We start from the raw sequence: 23,553 nt of genomic DNA, 5'->3' as shown, positions 1-23,553 counted from the left end.
TTCTGTAGATGGAGCACTTTCTCAGGCTTAAATTTTTTTGCCTACACTCAGCCAGAGGGAGAAAAGAAACAGGACTCTACAAAGTCCTGACCCTCACCACTCACAGGAGTAGAATGACCACAGCAGAAGATGGCCCTTCACATTGCAGGATGTGAACAAAATAAAGATGCCCCAACAACAGGCACTCCCAGACACAGCGCTCAGCAGTCTTCTGCACAATCACAGTTGTGCAGCCCTCAACACCTTCTATTTCCAGAACACTTCATCAGCCCAAAAGAATCCCCCTATCACTAGCATTCACTCCGTAATCCCCCTCCACCCAGCCCCTTCCAACCATCACCTGCTCTCTGCCTCTGCATGTGCCTTTTCTGGGCTTTTCCGATCACTGAAATCAACAATATCTGGCCGTTTGTGTCTGCTTCCTTTCAATTAACATGCTGTTAGCAAGGCTTGTATATTTTGAAGTGGCATCAGCATCTCTTTATTTTTTATTTTTTTTGGAAACGTTAAAGATTATTAGAAGGTGGTAAGTACTATCAAAAAGAGTAGAGTGGAGCATAAGTGATTGTGTTTCAAAGGGAAAAGTGTGGGTTGAACAGTCAGGGTGGACTTCCCAAAACAGGTGGCATTTTTCATTTTCCTCTTTTTTTTTTCTTTTTTATTCACTCTTACGTGTGAATAATGTTCCACTACATGGAGATACTACATTCTGTTCATCCATTCAGCAGCTATGTATGGACGAGGTCCAGAAGAATGAGTGTAAGGGGTGACTAGCATGGATGGCATTTAAGCAAAGGGCAAAATGTGTTTTCAAAAAAAAGCCAACAAACAGAGGCGCAAGGAAATTCAGTGCGTTTCTGAGCAAAGTGCTTGCTTGCTTCGGCAGGACTACCGTGCAGGGCTGGGGCGGATATTGGCAGGAATCACGGTGAGGGAGTCACCTGAGAAGACATCCCACTGCAAGCAGCTCAGCCAATCCTCCTCCCTCATCCTGTATTGTTAGAGCAATGTTTCTAGGTTACTCTTATTTCAATTAATAGCATTTAACTGCACGTCTGATCATCACCATCAGACCACATTACCTCCAAGTCACAGAAAATCATTCACTGACCGGAGCAGCACCAGGACATAATGGTGATGGATTAGGGAGTCCTGCAGCATTCCAGCCTGCAGGCACAAACCCCACATGTGCCCTGGTGATGTCCAGAAAATAAAATGCATGGAAATATCTCACTGCTGGAACACGACAGCTGCCCTCAAATTGCCCGAAAATCATGCTGGCAAAGCACTACTCAACCTTCTCAGTACAAAAAAAAAAAAAAGCTAAGAAGGCAAATTTAGGCTCTTCCATTGAAAACCAGCAGCCACCACTGCCAGTATTTGAGCTGGAATGCTCCTGACTTTGAAAACCACTGCGCAGTTACATTTCAAACGTGAAACTCATATATATATACCACGTAGATGATATTGCAGTAGGATTTTTCTTTTCAAAATTTCCAGTTGCAAAATTAGCACAAGAAAGTTTATGTTTAGGCTTTAAAAAAAAATCAATTATCCTCCATTTTCTTAATTTTGAACTTATTATTATTTTATAAATGGAGCTATGGTGCGTATTTAAAACCTTTTGATTTCTGAAAACAAGACGTTTATGACCTCACTATTTCAGAGCAAACTTTAACGATTCTTTGAGAGGTGGGGCCTGGGGTGCTCACTAACAGCTCTTTAAATACTGACAAGGATGTGCTATTAAGTAATACAAAGGCTCTAAGTCCACATTAGCTCAGAAAGCAAAGAAACCACACCAAAGACTTCCTTAAATATTTTATATATTCCTATTCTTTTGAATATTAAAGCTCTTAAAACATATGATTTTTTTTTGAAAAAGACAACAGCTGTAATAATTTTCCTCTCACCAAGAAAGCAATCTTTATCAGGAATAAAAACCCCTATGGAAATCGAAATGACAGGACGTTTCTAGCTAAGTGAACATCCAGATCTGAACACAAACCTAAATCCTATCAGATCTCACTCGAAGGAGCTCTACAAAGGCCTGGGCAACCCTGGAGATTAGCTCTTTTGTTCCAAATGTTGGCTGAGCTAAGATAGTCACACTAGGCATGGAAAGAGAGAAGAGGAATGTCCCCCTGGCAGCCTCCATCAGTTTTCTTCCAGCCACAAGGTGCCTCTAGGGCAGCCCCGCTAACAAGTCCCCCATAAGAAAAGCCGGCATCCACACTGCCCCTGCCGTCCCCAAGTAGCCCCGAAGCCCATATCCCAGCCTGTGAATGGTCTTCAAATGATCCCCCAGTTGGTGGCACCCTCCACCTCTTCCCCGCTACACACACACACAAAGCCACGACAGCCTTCCCAAAGCACAAATTTGATTACATCAACCCCACTTCAAACAGTTCAGAGGCTCCCTGGTAGAGTTCTAGCCCCACCCCAGACCCTGCTCGCCCAGCCTCATCTCAGTACATAGGTCCCCAGTGACCTCAGGAGCCCCCTGACCTGCTCCTACTTCCCACTTGCCTCCAGGTTCATTTTGACTGTTTCCCAAGGAAGCCTTCCCTCCCTCCAACCTCCACAATTTGTTCCTCTCTTCCTAGAACATTCTAGGCTAACTGACAATGCTAAGCTCTCAAGAAGCAAATACATTTTGCTTATTTATGTGGCTACACTCTCTCTCCCCTAGACTCACTGAAGTGCACGTGTTATGAATAAATGAATGACGGGTTGGATCTCAAAGGGACAGACATACCTGCTCTCACCCGTCCCGACCCTTTTGTCTGTAGTATATCAGAAGCAAAACCAGAAGTACCTTCCCTGAGGGTCACTTCTGTTGACACCCTTCACTGCCTACTGTGTCAGTTCTAGTAAAACTCAACTTCTTCCAAAGCCCTACACCCCGGACTCTCTCCAGTGTCCTCCCCAGCAGGGGCTCCCTCCACCCTGGACCGCACAGGGCACTCTCCCCGGGTCCCCACGCCAAAAGCCTCCAGGCCTCTGCCCGGGCTGCACCTGCGACCTGAGCCACATTCTTGACTCCTTCTCTTGGCTGACTCTTACTCTGTCCTCACAACTGAATGTACAGCCCATTTCTTCCAGGAAGTTCTCTCTGATAATGTCCTTTAAGTCTTGTCTGGGCTCTATCTATAGCAGCAGTACATGGTGACCAACTGGGTGTTTGCCCGCTCCTTTGAGACCACGAACACTTGGGAACCACGTGGGAAGGAGTGAGAGATTACAAGACAGGTGGGGGAATCAAAAAGCAGAAATCACAGCCCAAGTCCCAAATTCAAGGATACTTTCTCAGAAAAAAGTATAAAATATTTCACACGTGTGCCATTTGGCTACTATTTTTGTGGCTTGTGGACAGCAAGAACTTGGTGTTCTAGCCCAAAACCCAGGTTACATGCAAAGAAATGTATATATTCTTATCCAAAGGAAACCAGAGCTGCTCAACAACAGTTTTCATTTAGAACTGAAAGGAAATTTGATAAAGGCAATCTCTCTCTCTCTCTTCTTTCTTTTCTGGAATCATATAATTTTAGAAGTATTTGCGTGACTAACAGACGTCTACAGCCCGTGATTCTGCACTGAAGTGTTTGGGGCTGAGGAAGCCCAGATTACATTCACTCTGTAAATGCAATCACACCAACACACTGATAGGTGCCGTGAGTGGTGGAGCTGATGTTCCAAAGCAGGCAACATTATTCTGTAAGAGAACTCTAAATAGAAAGTAAGAAATGCAATGTCCTGTACTCAATTTCATTTGCTATATGGGCCATTAACTGATAGTATATCTTGACTAATGAAACCCAAAAATAAATTGTCAACTTCGATTTTCTTCATCTGACCGTTTTATGCTAACATCGGATATTAAACTCTCACTCCATATGGAAAGCTCAGGCCTACGCTGCAGCACAGTTACATCCCGTGGAAGAAAGCCGACCAAGGGAGAACTGGAGAGTTTCCCTTCAGAAGCTGCAAAGTCTGGTTTTGCACCTGTACACCATTTGCAACCACGTCATCATCAAAGGAGTTAGACGTTACCTCTCTGGGACGAAAATCACTGCGTGCTTCAGAACCATCAAAGAATGCTGAGCTTTGTGAAACAGTCCAGAGGCGCTTAAATCATACTTTTTCTGAAAGGCTCCAAAACTGACCCACTTCACCATTCCAGGTATAACAGGGAAGTACTGGAAACAGTAGAGAGAACATGCCCTTGAATTCTGACAAGGCCCTGCTTGAATCCTGCTACAGCATTTACTAGTCGCTAAATGGACCAATTCTTTAACCCCTCTGAGAAGGCTTCCCAATCCCCAAAAGGGGGCTGCCGCCGCCCACCTGGGAGGCATGGATGTGAATGAAACACGCAAGTAGGGCGGCCGACTGGTACCTGACACGGGGCCTGGCTAGTTTCCCTCCGCTGCCCTTCTCCCCTTTTAAACTTGCACTGTTCCCTCGGTAACGATCAAGCCCCCGGAACAGACTGCCCGTATCTTCTGTGTATCCCTGGATACATGCCTTACCCTTAGGAGGCCAGAAAAACAACTGCCTCCTCCCAAGTCACTAACAATGTTCTTAAGAGTCTGGGTATTTTTAACTCTATTTTTCAGGGAGACTATTCCAGAATTTTGCAAGCACCATTCTCCAGGTTGGCTCCCCTCCCAGTGCCCATCCCTTCTCACCTCAGATCCTCTGTCTGACTGCCTTCTGTTCATGGGAAAGCGAGTCCGGTAAGGTGGGGCTCCCTAGGCCTCCCTCCCTCCCTCACAGGTGATTGTGACTAACTTCTCCCCACTCCTCACTGCAACTCTAGCTTCTGAGGAGTCTACCCTCCCGTACCCTGCAGCCTCTGCACCTTCCCAAGACGCACACGTGGCCACGACCCTCCCTTCAGATTTCTTCCTGGCTGGCCCTGCCCAGCCCCTGGCCCCTTAAGGATAACTGGCATTGCTTTGAAAATGGCAAACGCCACTGACTGACACACCACAGCTGTATGGTCTGGGCTTTCCTCCAACCAAGACACAGCCCTGCCCCCCTCAGTCTCAGTCTGCAGCTCTCGAGATGATCTAATTCACATGCAAGGCTGTGAACACCAGCTAAGAATGACGACTCCCAACGTGTATCTCTAGTCCGGCTCCTTCACCTGAGCCCCAGGCTCATCGACCCGAGTGCCTCTTTGAAGTCCTAATTTGGATGACAAATGGCATCTTAAAAATGCCTCATGTCCACCATTTACTCTGGAATTCCATTCCTGTCAGGTATCTCCCAGACTCCCCATTTTAGTAACAGCCCCAGCACCCACCGAGGTGTCTGAGGTCACATTCAATTTCCACTGTTCCCTCCCCCAGGCCCTGCCCTGGAATCAGTCCTGTTATCTCCATCAATAAGCCCATCTCAAGTGTAGTTCTGTAGGGACCATGGCCGGAAACACACAAGCTCACAGCATGGTGCACTAACAGTCCTCCGTAGGGTGCTCCCTGGATGGGGAGGCATCTCCTGCCGCTGGTCACCTCAGAAGGCAGTGGATTCTCACACAGGAGGCCCAGGAGAAGGGACTCAAGGTTCTCCCATGGTCTGAGCTTTGAAGGGCCCGAGGTCTGGGGGAGCTCCTAATTAGCAGACACACTTGCCAATGAGCAGATGAGGATGGGGGAACCCACGCAAGGCTGTTATCACTTCAACTCATGGGCTCTCAGGAGCCATGGGAAAGGCCTGTGTCCAGTGTACAGCCCAGCCATCACAGATCCCAGCCTGCATTTGCCAACCCGGACAGCCTAGACTCCATCTACTTGCGACACTTACTTCTGTTCTGTTCCCCACCCAGAATGTGATGGACTCATTCAGATATTCTGGCCTGTCTCAAGCGAGACAAATTCAGTGAAAAATGAAGTGTCCACATTTGGACCAGAGCATGAAAGGAGAAACAAGGCCTCATGGTCAGCATGATGGTGGTGGCCAAACAATTCCACCAGGTGAGATGAACCAGGGTAGGGTTGAGAATCCAAGGTCCTGGGTTGGACAAATCATCTTCCTTCATTGTTGACTGGGGTGTTGGGGACTGACTACCACAAACTAACGACACGTTAGGGGGCCCACGTGGTGGGCGTCAGCTGCAACAGAAACGGATTCAGCTCTTTACTGCCAACATGGGTTAAAAGTAAAGGCCGAGGCAGGAAGGTCTGCACGGCTGCTGAGGCAAACCACAGACCCAGCTCTGAATGCCCACTGGCTGGAGCAGAGAGGAAGCTACGGCCCTTTTAGCAGTCCCTTTGCCCAACAGATCCAGGTAAGCCAGCTACTTAGGAGAAGGCCATGTTGTCCTGATACTCAGAAAAACCAGCCTCGTAAAGGGAAAAAATAGTGGCATGGATTTTAGACCCAATTCTGCCCATTTATGAAGGCAAAGTAAAGTAAATGGCACGGGGAAGTTGAATGCAAAAAAAAAAAAAATTAAAGAACCAAACGGTGACCTCTTCCTCCAACAGCGTCCCCTGCAGCTGTCACCTCCGTGGCGGCCACATCCTCACCAGTGACCGCCGGCCAGGAAGCGACGTCACGCACGTCACACAGCGACAGCCAGGAACCGCGTGCTGAGCACGTTTGTGTAAAAGCAGGAATCGAGCAAAATGCTGCAGAGTTTGACCTTACAAGTTTAAATACTCCATGAAAAGAATCCCTGAGCAGCCGACTAAATCAATTCACATCTTACTTCTTCAAAACAATGAAACAAATTTAATAAGGGCGCATTTGTCATCAAATAAAAGGAGGACCAAACATGTTCCTCAAAAGCAAGGATTTCAACAGGTATCAAACACCAGTGGGTGATGAGCTAACAAAGCAAATATTCCAAAAAATTAGAAAATAAAAAATGACTAAGATAATAGATGGATCAAAACAGCTGTTAAGTTGTTGCTTTTTAAAGCGATGGAGACTGTACGGAGGGCAATCTGGCTATTTCCAATGCAGGGTGTGCACAGCCCACATTTTCAGAAGCAACAACATGCTCACTGGGCAGTACAAGTGAAAAAGGAGTAAAGAAAAAGGAAAAGAGGAACAAGAGAAAATTAGAATCACACAAGAACAAAAATAATTTTGACTGCATGTACAAGAATTTATGTGAGTGTGTGAGGCCAGGGACGCGGGGATGGTGAGGCCCAACCTCACCTCCTGCTCAAGGGAAAGCAGGGGCCTGAGGGGAGCGGCGCTGCCGGGGGACCACAACGTGTTCAGCTCCCCTAACCAAAATTCGACCTACAAGCGACTAGGCAGCTTTTGAGCTACAAATTATTGTCGCATTTCAGTCTGAACCGTTTTACTCACTTCCACCAAGAGTAGTAGGAGAGAATGAGGCTCTGCTCCTGCACCAAAGCATTGTTTAAAAAATTAATGACTGTGGAATAGTAAAAGAAACAATGGAGTAAAAGTGACTGGAGGAGAATGTGCTTGACCCGAGCTCACTGGCCGCGTTATCTCAATGACGTTCAGATGCTGGCTGAGCCCTTATGGTACCAGAATAGACAGACCCACAAGGAGGCAGGTTTAATGCGCTGAACCACTGTGGGCTAAGTACACATCCGGCTACTCCGCCAAGTCCCAAGGGCAGACTTCAAAAGGCAAAAACAAGCTGGCATTCTCTGGTGGGTCTGCAGACTCAGAGACAAGCATTTGTTGAGCAAAAATGTCACCAGTGCCTCCTATGACAAAAGAAGTGGCACTGGCGTGGGGGCTGGGGCAGGGCTCCAGGCTTCCACTGCTCACTCACCAGTCTGTCCAGGGGGAGAAGGTGGTCCCTGCTTAGGTTTCGCTGATGCACCTACTTGACTAATGTCTGGGGCCTCAGCAGGAGTTGACAGATGAGGTGAACGGAGCGAGACTCTGTGTAGCACGGTGCTGGGAGCTATGCCCTCAGCAGTGCCCAGGCTCCTAAACATGCCAGCTCATCTCCAAGAAGCAGATGGGGAGTGCGGGCATGTAGATCACAGGGCCCTGTGAGGACAAGTACAGATCATGGCCACGACATGCCTCTCCTCTTCCTTAAGCCATAGAGGTATTTCTGGGGAGGAACAGAAAATTCATCCAGAGCCTGCTAGGTGGGCTCTCGCAGGTGGGACTAGTGTCCCCTGTGCTTCTCACTCACAGGGCTGGTCTAGACATTCTTTTTATTAATTCCCTAGCATCTTCTCCTCCAACTTACCAACAACCAGAAAGTAGGATCTGATCTTAGGTAAGTTCAAGAATCACAGAGCACCACCTCCAAAGCGGGCCCGGTAGCACATGCCAGGTCTTCTGACCGCCACCTGTGGGACCACCATGAGCCCTCTCCAGACTCAAGGACCGAGGCCGTAGGCCGGGGGGACACAGCTTCCCTCACTCACCCCAGCAAAGGGGGACCACGTCTCGGCAAAGGCATCTCACCCTCTTCAGCCCGAGGGAAAACATGATAGATATACGGGGAAACAGAGCAGAAGGTGGGGGGTAGGCAGCCCAGAAGAGCTCATCTGTACTTCCGAGGCAAAGTGGGGCCATTGACTTAATCACAGGGACAAAGTGGGAATGAACATTTCCCTGCTCTGTCCCATACACCGTGATACGCCTTTCCCTGCATAAGGAGTTCATTAGGAAGTCCCTGGCGGTGTTTCTGATGTCCTAACTTGGCATGGTGGCTGTCGGGCAGGAAGAGACGGCCTGAGCTGAAAAGGTGCTGGGCCTGGGAGGCAGGTGACAGCGGCTCCAGCCGCAGCTCAACCAGCGCCTCGTTCTGCCTCTCGGGGCTCAGCATCTCATCTATAAGCAAAGGGATGAGCATGTACCAGGACAGGCTGCCCAACAGAAATGAAATGAGAGCCATGTAAAGAAAGTTTCCCAGTTGCCACGTTTAAAATTTGAAACAAAGAAACAAACCAACAAACAAAAAACAAATACTAGAATGTGATTTTAAGAACAGATCTTACTTAATCTACTGTATGTAAAATACTATTATTTTGACATGTAATCAATATAGGAAGTAGAGAGATAGTTTATGTACTTTTACTAGACAAGCCTCAGCGTCTGATGTGCATTTGACCTACAGTACATCTCAGCTGAGTCCAGCCTCCTCCCCAGTGCTCCTAGCATCAGTGGCTTTGGCTACTTTATTGGACAGCAACTCCAAGGGTCCCACCATGTTCCTGGCTGTAAAGCGGGAGTAAGTGTCCACACTAACCCTAAAAGGATCTCTCTGAAATAAAGGCGGATTCACTTTGAAATGTCTGGAAACCGGCGGGCTGCACCTCCCTCCCCCCTTGGCTACAAGATTGACTTCTTCCTTGCTGATCCCTTTCTGGATGTAGGGAAGCAATCCAGCACACAGCCAAGGTGGACTGGCTTCCAGGTAAACTTACCTGCTGTCTGTGTCCAGTCCCATGAAGTCCTCCTTCTCAAACGGGATGCAGGGGAGGGGGATCTTGTCCCCAGAATTCTTGGGGCCACCATCCAGCCACTTGGACTTGAGCAAGATGAAGAGTGACTCAGTGAAGTCCTCGATCCTCTTCTCCACCACCCTGCAGTACTCTTAGATTGAAGGCAACGTCGGTGCGTGTCTGCTCGGCTACCTCCCCATGCTGCACAAAGACAAAAAGCTGAGAGTCATTAAGCGATGCACCATACAGCTCCTCTGCATGTGGAGCTTCTCGAAGGCCTTGGCAGAGAGACATTCGGTAATGGTGACAAGGCCCACGACCTTGGGGTGTTTCTGGAAGACGCTCCACCGATTCTCGGGCACATAGCGGTGCCTGTAGTGGATACAGAGTGTCCACTGGGAGCCACAAGGGCTGATATGGCTAACCGAGGTGAGTAGCTGATAGATGCAAAAGAAATTCTCCTCTGAGATGATCTCTATGGATTGGACCACAACGGGACGAGTCTGGTGGTCCTCAGCACACTGCACGTAGTCAGGGATGCTCATGTTGCAGGCCCTGCCGAGAGGGGAGAGGAGATCGAGGTACATTCTCTGCTGTGTGCTACGGGCCCATCTGGGTTGCGGTGACCTGGTGTGTACCAGCCAGAAGACAAGGGAAGCCAAAGCAAATCCAAGGGTACAGTTTGTCCTCAGAGTCTGCATATGGCTACTGTAGCTCGGATCACATTACCCAGCTTTTGGTCTAGGCTTCCTGCCTCTGCAGAGAAAGGTCATTTCTTATTTTCTATTTCCAAGCACCTAGCAAGGCCCTGATGCAAAGTCACTGCTCAAAAATGCTGAATAAAGAAATGAACAAAGGAAATGCTTCCCCAACCCCCTTCAGCAGAATATAAAGAGAAGGACCACAGTAGGATCAAAAGATCTGGATTCCTATTCAATTTATTTGAACTCCTAAGCTTCATAATAATGGATAAGAAAACTTGCCTTGGGGTAGAGGGTACTGTTCATTGGTGGAGCACATGCTTAGCATGTACGAGGTCCTGGGTTCAAACCCCAGTACCTCATTTTAAAAAATCAAACAAATAAATACACCTAATTTCCCTCCTGAAAAAGTATTTTTTAATTCAAAAGTCAAAAAACACCTTGCAATTGACACAACATTGTAAACTTGACTATACTTCAATTAAAAAAAAAGCCTTGCCTTACAAGAATATATCTGGATTACGGATGTTTGAAAATGTAAAATGCATAGGGTACCACCTGCATAAAAGGAGGTGACTGTACACATGTTCTATCCCTCCTTTATGAGTTATACTTCCTTTGGGGAGGTTATAACCTCTCAGAGCTAATTTTCTCAGATTAAAAAATATAAACATTACCTGATTCTCAGTACTGCTGAAGAATCAGATAACTCTATGAAAGCATCTGACCCACAGAGTTTACTCAATAAATGTTTGTTGAATGAATGAATAAACAAGCAAAGTGAATGCTGCTCCCTGCCACAAACCATCATAATGGTACTGCCTGGAAATCCCAAGCCCACGTTCACCCGACTCTGCATTAACAATGTGGGTGACCTGGACAGGCCTGCGTGCTTCACGAAGCCCCAGTTTAATCGTGAATAGAAATAAGGGCAATAACACAAACCTCAAATTGTTAGTGAGTCAGTAATGAATTGTACCCCAACACTGCATGATGGAACCATTAAGAAAACTGGGCAAAGGGTCCATAGGCCCTCTCCATATAATCTCTTACTACCACATGGGAATCTACATTACATCTCAAAATTAAAAGTCTAATATTTTAAAGAGGTTATCGAAGTTAGGTGAGCTCACTGTCTCAAATAAGGAACACACAGTACAAATAGGACAATGCCCAGCCCATGAGATACACTCAGTTAACATTCCCACTGAGCCCACTAGTCCCTCCAACTTCAGAGCAAGAGGATGGGTCCTCGTGGCAACAGGCCACAGCACCTGAAGCTAACAAAGCTAATGGTGTCCACTTAAAAGAGCCCCTGTCACCACCCTTGTTCTAATTTTCTATTTGTAATTTTTTTCTTTTCATTAAATTGGAACTCCAAATTGCATAGAATTCTTACCAGATATCATGATGGCAGCCCTTCAAAACCTGACCACAGAGATCATGATGGCAGCCCTTCTTGGTGAAACAATAAAATGAAAAGCCATTTCCACAAGACCTCTGTGTAAATCTACTAGGGAACTTCATCCTGGACTGAGGAAGAGGACTGGGGAGTAGGGGGAAAACTGGGACACGGAGAAATATGGGCCACCTGTCCCACAATGGACTTTAGACTCACCCTCACCCTCCAGGAACTTCTAAATACACACAGACAGAGTGCTATGGACAAGAATTTTTTTTAAACAAATCCCTGAATCCCTAGCAGATCTTGTTTCTACCGAGACACAAATGTCTTATTTGTATAATGTTTCACAGAAGCCTTAAAATATTATCACCCCAACTTGACACATCAAGAAACTGAGGCAGAGAAGTTTATCACATTCTACAAGATTAGAGAGAGGCCACGTCAGACACCGTATTTAAATCCAAGTCCCTGCTCCGTTGCTCACACTAGAAAGTGTCACATACTGCCTCTTTCCTGCCCTCTCCCTGCAATAAATCTCTGAAGAGTCTTTTCTGTGTCACCTGCAATCAAAATCACATCAATTTTTCACAAAGAGCTATGTCACTCCTTGGAGGACATACCAAAATCTAAAGGGTTGGGTTGAGAGGAGATATTTGCATTTTCTGTTTCTCAAAGGAAACATGGCTTTAAAAGAAACTGAAAAGTATTTATCTAGTCTAAGCGCTCATTGTGCACAGAAAGAAACGGAGGCTCAGAGGAGAAGAGGAAAGGGCGTTATTAACAAATATTGCCTCAGTGCAGCACTAAGCCAGCCCTGGGCACTTCTGGGGGAGGATCTGGAAGGCCCAGGAAAATGAGTGTTAGAAAATAGAAAGAGAAGAAGAATATAAGGTCCCGTCTCTACACCACCATACCATGAATTTCCACCAAATTACCCAGTATGGGTGCAGCCAATAGTAAGGTTGTCTAAACAGGTTATTGAAACCTGGAATTCTCAACCATAGTGGAAATTCCAGCATTTACTGTGCTTTTTTCCCAGTTCAATCATCAATTCAGTGGGCATTCTGTACCAGGGACTACACGAGACCTGGAGTTCTCCCAAATAAAGATCTCTATTACCACGTGTGCAAACCACATAAAGGCAACCAGAAGAAAAGCGCCCACAGATAAGATGGAATTACTGAAACTGAAAGCAGCCAAAGAGCATATATTACTAGGAAAAATGGTGCTCCTATAAATGGACTCATGGACATAGAAAGCAAACTGTATTTAGCAGGCAGGAAAGGAGGGATTAACAGATACAAATTAGTAAATATAAAATAAATGACAAGGACCTGCTATATAACACAGGGAACTATATTCAATTTCTTGTAATGAGTTATACTAAAAACAATCTAAAACATATGTATATACATATGCATATGTTTATAACTGAATCTCTGCTGTACACCTGAAACTAACATTGTAAATTGACTACACTTAAATAAAAAATAATTTAAAAAATAAGTAAAAATAAAAGCAACGCCATTAAGAAAAAATAAAAGAACACTCTAATCCCCTTAGCTGTAGGTGGTGGAGAATTCTGGTTGTAAACACCAAGTCCACTGGATCACTCCAGCAATGGCTGTCACTCTTTCTGACCATCAGAGAGTCACTTGCTTCACTGAGGTTTCTTTTCTCTTCTGTGAAAGGCTACAGCTGCAACTAACGATGTATAGAATCTCATCATTCACAAGCCCAACAAGTAGTGAGGACTTCCCATGGGCCAGGCTCTGGACAGAGGAAAATATAGGGTCCGAAATATATTCATGGGTAGAAGAAGTTTGTGCCATAAAGACGTTAATTCTTCCTGTTTTGATAGACAGATTCATTGCAATTCTGATTAGAATTCCTACCAGATTTTTCTTGGAATGTAACAAGTGAATTTATGGTCAAGATTAGCCAAGAAATTTCTTTAGAACCACCACTGGGGAGGGGTGGATAGGTCATTAATTTCCACTGCTCTTTCTGAAGTGATAAAAACGTTCTGGAATAATAATGGTTGCACAACTGTGAATATGCTAAAAGCTGCTGAATTTTACCATTTAAATGGATGTACTTCATGGTGTGTGAACTATATCACAATAACGCTGTTATATGAAAAAATATTTCTTGACAAATATTTTTCTTTTTATACCACTAGTCTGTCCCACAATTTAAGAAAAACAAAAAACCAATACAAACCAAACTGTGCCAGGAGTTCTTTAGGACTGCAATATCCCTGGGTCTCCAAGGCCTCTGGTGATGCTGTTCCTGTTAACACACACTAGCTGGGCTGGGCTAGCTAGGGACTGTAACTATCTTTTTAAAATTGACTGTCACACATTTCACCCTTGGAGAGGGAAGGAAGGAGGATATCACAGCTTCATGCCTTCAGCTCATTTTTAACAGAACCAAGCCCTGCTTTCACCACTGTTAATCCCTCTCACTATAAAAACACGTGACATCAACAAGCACCGCCATCATAACACCTGAAAGTGTTCAAGATACTTACCTGCGGCAGAAACACTGAGGGAGGAGACAGAAGCTTGCTCAGCACTGATGCTCCCTTTTCCCGACTCCACCAGGTGAAGCTGGGCGCTACAGCCAGAGGCTCTCAGTCCGGGGAGCAGCACACACGCCACTGAGCTGGTCCTGAGGGAGGGTGAAAGGGAAAGGAGGGCAGCCCTAGGGGGGAGGGAAAGGGGGGGTGCGGGCTGCAGCCCCGCTCGGAGGCCAGCCCCAGCCCCAGCCCAAGCCGCCCGCCCCGTCCGGGTGTGCAGACCCCGCCCGCCCGGGACACAGCCCGCCCAGTGGTGGGGACGGGTCGGCGGCCTAGGAGAGGAAGCCCGGGAGGGGAGGACTCGCGGGCGGAAGAGGGGAAGCGGACGCCAGCCGCGGACTGAGGGGAGCCCGGCTGGGCCAAGAGGCGCAGGGGCACACCTGGCCCTGGACAGCTGTGGCCGGGGCGCCGGGGCAGGTGGCGCGGGCAGAGGGGTCTGGCCCGAGCAATCCAGCTGAACACACGCTGACTGGCGCCCTGGGGGGCTGTGACACGCCGACCGCCCTCCCGCAGCCGCCTCACCCCTTTCCCGATATCCCCTCACCTTGCACTTCCACAGCCAGAGGCCCCGGCCCCAGGCAGTAGCCAAAGGCCTACAGGGCGACAGAGCTGAGAAGCCATTGGGGCCGATCCCCGGCTCGGAGCTGGAGCTTCCAACCCGCGGTCCAGCTGGCAGCAACTGCGCATGCGCAGGAGGGCCAGCGATCCGCTCTGGGTCCTGAGAGAGAAGGGGAACCGAGGGAGGGAGAATAGGGGAGGAGGAGGGGAGGCGGGGAAAAGTGGAGGGAGACACATGGACAGGAGGAGCAGAGGGAAGGCAGTTATCTGGAATTGGGAGGGGAGTAACAGAGATGGGGAGAAAGCGTTTTACCTCTTGTGGCACCCCGAAGGAGGCAGCAGTCCTGCCTATACACCCTTCTCTTACCCGTCATTGCCCACAGATCATATTTTACGTCCCTGGCCCAGCCCTCCAGCTAAGGTCTCTGCAGAAACCCTACGGGTATCATACCCGTTGCCCCCACAAGGAGCTAGGTTTACTGTTGCTCAGGGAACCAAGCACCCGCAGGTGTTGTTTCTCAGAACTACCTTGGGAAGAGTACATATTCCCCTTTTACACGCTGGGAAACAGGCAGGCACGATCTCTGCCTTAGCTCCACTGTCCCAAATGTTGGGCTGGCAGGGAGCGGGAGGTAAAATGTCAGAGCCCCAGAAGGAGCAGACTGCCTGAGTGTTGGTGTAGAGTCCCCATCCCTCCTGGGTAAACCACACCCCAACCTCGGGGAATAATCAAGGGCTCACCGTAGGCCCCTGTGTGTGGGAGAGCTGCCCTCAGTCCCAGTGTCCAACTTGCTAGGTAGGTAGAAGTGTTATTGAGTCCAAATTCATTCTCCTCAGTGCAGGACAGGCCAGTAAGTTGGGAGACCAAGTGTTGGGGCATGGAATAGCAAGTTTCTGTAGACCTAGATGGCAAACTAATGTCCTGGAAAACCATCTCCCCAAGTCAGAATTCAGGCTGCTTTCCTATGTGCTTGGTTTTTGCAAACTTCTTGGTGTAGGAATTCCTTCTTGTTAGAATCCTTTGTTCTTGCAGCTATCTCCCTGGGTCAGATCCCTGTAAACCTCCAACAAAACAAACGTTATTTTCTATTCTGCAACGTGTTATCTTTATATGATTGGAAAAGTGTTAAATACCCTTAAAGGTCAGAGCCTTCAGAATAGGCTCTCCTGTATATTTTAGGCTCTAGGCAACATTGTTTTACAAGCAAGAAGAAGCCTAGGAGACAGAGCACAGGGTTAAAGTCAAAGGAACAGATCTAATATGGAGTCAGATTTCTTCTTTTCTATTACTGTGGCAGAAGCCACTTGAGGATTTAAATCCCTTAAAGTTAAAAATAAGTAAAACTTTAAAGGAATTTACATACATTGGTGGGAACTTGCATAGCATATCTGGAAAAGCACACAAAGGATTGTAAACATTGGCATCTCCAGGGAGGCATGTAAGAACAGAGGATGAGGGAAAACTTCTTTCACTTGAGTATTTTTTGCTCTGTTTGAATTTTTTTAACCATATGCATATATTTCTTTTTCAGTTAAAATAAATGTGTAATGGAGCAAAGGAGTAACTAGCTCAGCAAATACAGCAGCCATAGACTCACTGAGTCATCATTTTCGATTTAAGCCAGGAAGCATTGATTGTCTCTCTCCTATGTGCCCAGTGCTGTTTTAAAACTCTTTTATATATTTTTTTAATAAAATAATAACATGCTATCCCTCACCCCTGCTCAGGGCTGGTGGGAAACCAACTGAGTTTTTATTGAGTTGTTTTCCAAGGAGTAGAGATGAGTTATAAACAGAACACAACTTCAGGGCAAAACAGGCGGACTGGTTTTCCAGCAGGCCAGATAGCGATGACGGGTTTTCAATAGAGGCGCACAGAGGCTGAGAGAGAAAGCCTCCAGGACCCTACAGAAAGCTGCCCACAGTGCCTTCTCCATGGCACTACTGAAATAGGAAAGAACAAATCTGACTCCATATTAGATCTGTTCCTTTGACTTTAAACCTGTGCCCTGTTTCCTAGGCTTAGTCTTGCTGTTTCTGCACCTTTTGTGAAACAATGTTGCCTAGATCCTGAAATATACAGGAGACCCTATTCTCAAGGCTCTGACTTTGAAGGATATTATCACTTTTCCATTCGTATAAAGATAACAAGATACAGAATAGAAAATAACATTTGCTTGTTGGAGGTTTACACGGATCTGACCCAGGTGAAGAGCTGCAAGAACAAAGGATTCTAACAACAAAGAATTCATACACCAAGTTTGCAACAACCAAGCATTCCCGCTTCCCCTTTTTAATATAAGAAGAGCCTGAATTCTGACTTGGGATGATGGTTCTCCAGGACATTGGTCTACCATCTTCTCCGCTGGCTTTACAAATTAAAGCCGCTATTTCTTGCCCCAAATCCTTGTCTCCTGATGTGTTGGCCTATAATGCACGAGTAGAACAAGCGTGGACTCGGAAACACAAACATACATTGAAAGTACGCATTTGGTATATTAAATGACCTGCTTCCACTCGTATTCCTGAGGTTTTCTTCTCTTGACCACTCCTACTATATTTATGAAAAACCTGTCATGTGGACACATTTCCTTCTCTAGCCACTACCCTTCCATGTAAAAACTGATGCCAAGAAGGCAATGGAAGTTGCTAGAAGGTATTACCTGGCCAAAAAAGAGCAGAAGTGGGTTCTGGCTGATGTTCAGGAGCAGGCCGGGGCACCTGACAAGATGTCATAAGTACGGATAGACAGCTGGGCACCAAAGGAGAAGCTTCTAAACTTCCATGAGGGAATTGTTGGATAGGAAGGAACAGTCCCAGACTATAGCTCTGATCCCACCACGAGCTTCCTGGGCAAGGCTGGGCAAGTCATTTAAATTCTCTAGACCCGTGCTGTCCAACACGGGAGCCACCAGCCACATGCAGGATAATGATGTTATTCTGTAGCCAGACAGAATTATAAATAAACACTTTATTGCAAAGGGTCAGCAGGTATAATATTTAAAAACATTATTGGTTATCTTGCCCTAACAAGTTATTTTTGTATGTCTAGCTTTCTGTGGGTTGTAATGCCTGCAACTAATGTTTCCCTTACAGTGAGGTATTTTGAAATTATAAGTTACTGGACACAGTACACTCATATCACAGTTGAAAAAAACTGATCTAAATAAGCAAGGTGATCTGACTTAGTAGTTATGAGCAGGGGCTCTGGGGCCAGCCTGCATAAGTATTAATTCTCACTCTCCCTCCAGGGAGTTCTGTGTGAATCTTGGACAAATTATTGTTGCTGTTGTTGTTGTTGTTGTCATTGTCATTGTTATTATTTGTGCCTCTTTTTCCTTACCTTTTAAATAGCGAGGAAAATGTAGACTCTATCCCCTACAGTGTTGGCAGGATTAAATGAGTAAACGTCTGTGCTGCCCACTTCCCTGGGTTTCAGCATTCTCCAGGCAATCAGTGCCAAACGCAGTGGCATTCTCCACTGTCTTCGTCAGTCTGGGATTCTGTAACAAATTACCGTGTGTCGGGTGGCTTAAACAACCAGCATATTCCTTATGGTTTGGAGGCTGAGGCTTTCAAGGTCAATGTATCTGGGAGAGGATTGCCAGCTCGAAGATGGCTGTCTTCCCACTATCTTCATGGCCCAGAGAGGAGAGAGAAGCAAGCACTTTGGGGCCCTGTATAAGAACACTAATACCATTCATGAGGGCAATACTCTCATGACCTCATTTTATCCTACTAATCACCTCCCAAAGGCCCCGCATCCTTATATCATCAACCTGGGAGATGAGGTTTCGACATATGGATTTTGAGGGGATGCATTCAGTCCACACATCGGCTAACTCTCCCAAACATGCAGTCATCAAACCTGTAGCTAATTTCAAAATAATGTTTATATCTCTCTGCCCATTTCCATTCCTACATCTACTAACACTGAAGCCCTGCTACATTTTATTTCTTATTTTCCTTGTAGAGGTTTAATTGATTCCTCTAACTCCAAGGATTCGCTCACTCCAGTCTGCTTGACAGCCCTGCCAGGTAGGACTTCCTTAAAACACCTTCCCACTTCACCTGGTTGTTTTTTAGGTGTAAATGTCAGAATTCTCTCCACACCCCATCCTAGACCTTTAATCCCTTACACTACCGCTCACTATGTTATTTTCCTATTACCACTGTAACAAATTCCATTAAGCTTAATAGCTTAAACCAGCACAGACTTATCAGCTTATGGCTGTGGATGTCAGAGATCCAACACAGTTCTCATTGGGATAAATTCAAGATACCAGCAGGGTTCCTTCCTTCTAGAGGGTCTAGAAGAGAATGTTTCCTTTTTTTTTTTCCAGTTTACAGAGGTCACCCACCTTCCTTAGCTTGTGCCCCTCAACTTCCTCCATTTTCATGGTCAGCAGCCTTTCTGAACATTGCTCCATCGCTACACCTCCCTCTGATTTTAAACTCAGCTGGGAAATATCCTCCAATTTAAGGACCCCTGTGATTACATTCAGCCCACCTGGACAATCCAGACTACTCACCCTATTGTCTCATCTCAGGATCCCCTTGTCCCATCCCACTCAGGCAGTATGTATGTGGCTGTGACATTCACCTTGTGTAACATTTCCTCATGAGCAATTTATGGTTCCAGGCACTTATAAGTGACTTTTTGTTTTTCTTCCTTATCCTTTCTACATTCAGTTTGTCTGGTGAGATTATATGAATCCTTTTTATTTGTGCCCCTGCACTAATCTATAATAATGTATCATGGGTTTAAAGGCTAACTAATAGACAATTTAGGAGACAGAAATCCTCTAAGATTTTTAATCCTAAAATATCTGTCATCCCTTTTGCCATGTACAGTAACATGTCACAGGTGGCTACCCTGTGGCCGGGGAGGGACATGATTCTGCCATCACACTCCCCTCATTCTTACCAATGTGCTGATCAACTAACCAAGGATCTATGCTCTCCAACTCACTCACTTCCTCCTCCTTTGCATTGACTATCCTGTTCCCACCGCTTCCTTCATTCACCACATCAGGATTTCATGACCACATTCTCCCCTAAATGAAATGGGTATCTTGCATCTAATGCCTGACAGCTGTTCTTATTGTACATGCACACACTGACCTACACATAATCCCGTCCATCTCTTTATTTTCCTAGAATCTTCCAGAAGAATCAGTTCCATGATGATAATGATGATACTGACAATGATGACAGGGGCCTCTCAAGGATTCTGATAAAGAGGGAATCGATAAAGGGAGGGAATCATTGCAAAATTGCCCCAGAAACAGGCTTAAAGGTAAATAACTCTTATAGTGTTTAATGAAATTGACTAATATTTAACTATTTTTAAGACTTTATATCACTGAATTTAAAATTTTAACGGGAATTTTCATTCACCACTAACCAAGATTCAACTCTGGGACCAAAATCTAAGGATTTCTGTCTTCTAAAAAAGTGTCCACTAGCCTTTTAAACACGTGATCCTTTTAAAAAGTTTAGTGCTGGGCTGAAAATAAGCAGGATTCATATAATCTCACGAGACACAGTGAATGTGGAAAGACTAAGAAATAAAAATAAAAAGCCATTCATAACGTCTTGAACTTTACGTTGCTCACAGGGGAAAATGTTTGCCAATGTGTGTGTCACATCAACATGACGACTGAGTGGGATGGGGAAGCTGATCTTCCTCATCAGTCATTTATGCTGATTTGTTAGATGCCAAAACAGTTTCCTCATTGAAATTGCTTCTAACAAGTATGGAAGAATTTAGGTTCTACCAAAAGCAGGCTGAACATTTTCCCCTGCTTTCAGGTCTCTGGACTGAATGTCCCCACAAGAAGGACATGATTATGTTTCATAGGGAAGTCTTCCTGAGAAGCAACAGGCTTTTCTAGGGCAGAACTGCAGGGCCCCCCATGGAGGGCTGGAGGAGGTCTAGAGGGGACACTGGAAAAATAGCAGGAGTGAATTCAGATACTGCTGCTCAGGTCGCCAAAGACAGCATTGCTATCTCTAAGGATATGACATTCTCCCAAATTTTCCATGAGTGAAGGAGCCTGTGAACACTAAGCAGGTTGTTAAGACACAGCAGCACATAATTTGCGTGACAACACAATTAGAGTATGATTTGATATTTGCAAAATAACTAGCCCATTGTTCTTTGAAACTGCAGCAGTAGCAATAGAAATAAAAAAGACTGAGCCGTCTTGGAGACAACAATCAATAAACAATTCTAAATCTGCAGAATTCCTTGACAATATTCAAGCAATGAGCTAGATGTGTGCTGCAGATACCTCTTACTGCAGGGCTCACTCCTGCAAAGCATAGAACTAGTTTCTCAGCACACAGAGGGAACCAAGTCAAGATTCCTAATCTTTTGAGATTTACTAAATGGCTGGAAAGATCAGACAAGTACATACAGGCAAATATGATTAAATGGAATCAAATAATATCAAATGTGATTTGAGCACAGACGAAAGGGAAATTCCTTTCACCTGGGATCTAGAGAGACTTCTTCAGAAAATGTGGCTCTGGAGACGGCCAAAGACATGGGTGGAATTTTGGCAGAACAGGATGTAAGGAATTTAAAAACTTATTCTATAATTCATATAAAAATTCAAAGGATCCCAAAAATCCAAAACAACTTTGAACAAGAAAAACAATGTTGGAAGACTTGCACTATCTGATTTTCAAACTTTTTTTTTATAAAGCTACAGTAATCAGAAATTAGGGTGTTGGTGTAAAACAGGAAAATAGAATAATGGAACACAATAGAATGTTCAGAACTAAACCAAGACTTATACAGACAATTGATTCTCAAAAAGGATGCTGTGGAGAAAGGATCTTTTCAGCATGTAGTGCTGGAACAATTAGATAGTGATACGCAAAAAAAAAAAATGAACTTTGATTCACACCTCACAAAATATACAAAATTTACCTCAAAATGGATCATAGATCTTAATAGGAAATCTAAAACTATAAAACAGCTAGGAGAACAAGCATAGGCTTAAGCTTTATGGCCTTGGGTTTGGCAAATTTTTCTTTGCTATGACACCAAAAGTATCATCTATTTTAAAAAGAAACTGATAGAGTGAACTTTATGAACATGAAGACTCTTCAATGCTCTTCTAAACACTGCTAAGCAAATGAAAAGACAAGCCATAGACAGAAGCTATTTGCAGATCATATATCTGATAATGGTCTCTCTTTGTATCTGATCCAGAATAAAGAGGTCTCAAAATTCAATAATAATTCAAACACCTGAATGAATGAGGCCAGAAAACACACTTCAGTAAAGATATCCAGATGGATAATAAGCATATGAAAAGATGCTGATTAAAGGTGTCATTAATGATTAGAGAAATACTTTTAAAAACCACAGTGAGATACTAGTTCACATACATACTAGAATGAATACAGTTAGAAAGACTGACCTTACAAGGTGCTGGCAAGGAAGTAGAGCAACCAGAACTGATACACACCACGAGGAATTTACAATAGTACAACCATTTTGGAAAAGTCTTTAACAGATTCTTTTAAAAAGGTAAACACCTATGTACCATATAATCCAGACATTCCTCATCTGGTGCTTTAGAAAGGAAAAGCATATGTCCATACAAAGACTTATAACCAAATATTCACTGCTATTTTATTTATAATAGCACAAGTTGTAAATAACCCATGCATCCATCAAGAAGTAAATGCAGAAAGAAATGATGGTCTATACAAACACTGCTCACAATAAACTCTTCAGTAAAAACTCAGCACTAAACAATACTCTACTATAAGACAAATAAGCTATTAATACAGCAACACAGATGATTCTCAAAATAATTACACTGAATGAAAGAAGTCAGACAACATAGAGTAGATACTGCATGAATCCATTCATATAAGGATCTTGAAAATGCAAACCAATATGTTGTGATAGAAAGCAGATCAATGGTTCCCAGGGGAAGAGACAGGGAGGGAGGGAGGGACAAAAAAAGTCAGGAGAGAAGCTTTGTGGGTGATGGGTATGTTCACTGTCTTGAGTGTGGTCATGGTTCCTTGGGGATATTCTTACGTCAAAACATATTAAGCTGTACACTTTAAACGTGTGAAAATTATTTTGCCAAGTATACCTCAAAGCTGTTTTAAGAAAAAAGGCACTTTAGTCCTGATCCACCTCAGCGCCTGATTGGAGTGACATGATCAGTCCCTCACACTGTCTGCCTAACGGGAAGGTAGAAAAGCTCTCACAGAAGATAACATGGATTTTTCATTTGCAATGTCTGCCATGTAATAAAGAATTTCTAGACATGCAACATGTCCAGACTATATGACAGATAACATGAGAATAAGGAGCATTAGACAAAGGATGCAAACCCCAGGTGATGTAGGCATCAGAGTTACCAATAAAGGCTATAAAATACTTTTAATATATTCAAGAAAATAAGGAAATGATGGGAGAATAGATAACAGGGTAGAGACTTTCACCAGAGAAATATACTGGAATGTATTTTTAGGAAAAATCAAACTGATACTCTAGAACTGAAGCTTTCAGCTCTGGAAACAGGTAAACAGAGCTAATTAGGATCCCTTTTAAGTAAAACTTTCAGTAATTCTGGGTAAAATATAACAACAAAGTAACACAGAGCTAACTATGGAAAGAGAAGTTCCCTGATGACAATACAAAGAGGACACTTAAAGCCCAGAGTGGTCATCTTGTGAGCTGATGCCACCGCACCCTGGAGGGAAGGGGTTTTCATCTGCACATAAATAAGGATACAATGTCCATGTAGGAAAAAGGGTCCATACCAGATGTAGAAGACTCTTCCTCTATATCTATATAGTCAGAGACAGAGATGTAAAGTGGCAGCAGAGGTCACAGTGACACAGGGCCCTGGGCCAAGGAGT

The 23,553-nt window shown here is 44.8% G+C and overlaps 1 protein-coding gene across 1 annotated transcript in view; it reads right to left on the bottom strand.

Moving 5' to 3' along the window:
- LOC140695110 (uncharacterized) overlaps window positions 1–23,553 on the bottom strand; it is an 80,619-nt gene that overhangs the window by 54,921 nt on the left and 2,145 nt on the right. Inside the window, exons 2-5 of the mRNA XM_072958017.1 lie at window positions 17,996–18,155; window positions 14,639–14,812; window positions 14,047–14,186; window positions 9,390–9,608 (exon numbers count right to left, since the gene is read on the bottom strand). Coding sequence (XP_072814118.1) covers window positions 9,390–9,412 — 23 coding nt within the window. The 5' untranslated portion in view covers window positions 9,413–9,608; window positions 14,047–14,186; window positions 14,639–14,812; window positions 17,996–18,155. The remainder of the gene's footprint in view (window positions 1–9,389; window positions 9,609–14,046; window positions 14,187–14,638; window positions 14,813–17,995; window positions 18,156–23,553) is intronic.

Source organism: Vicugna pacos, unplaced genomic scaffold (assembly GCF_048564905.1).
Source record: "Vicugna pacos unplaced genomic scaffold, VicPac4 scaffold_141, whole genome shotgun sequence".
NCBI lineage: Eukaryota > Metazoa > Chordata > Mammalia > Artiodactyla > Camelidae > Vicugna > Vicugna pacos.
The sequence above is the reverse complement of the archived record's forward strand: the minus strand, read 5'-3'. Positions and strand labels throughout refer to the sequence as shown.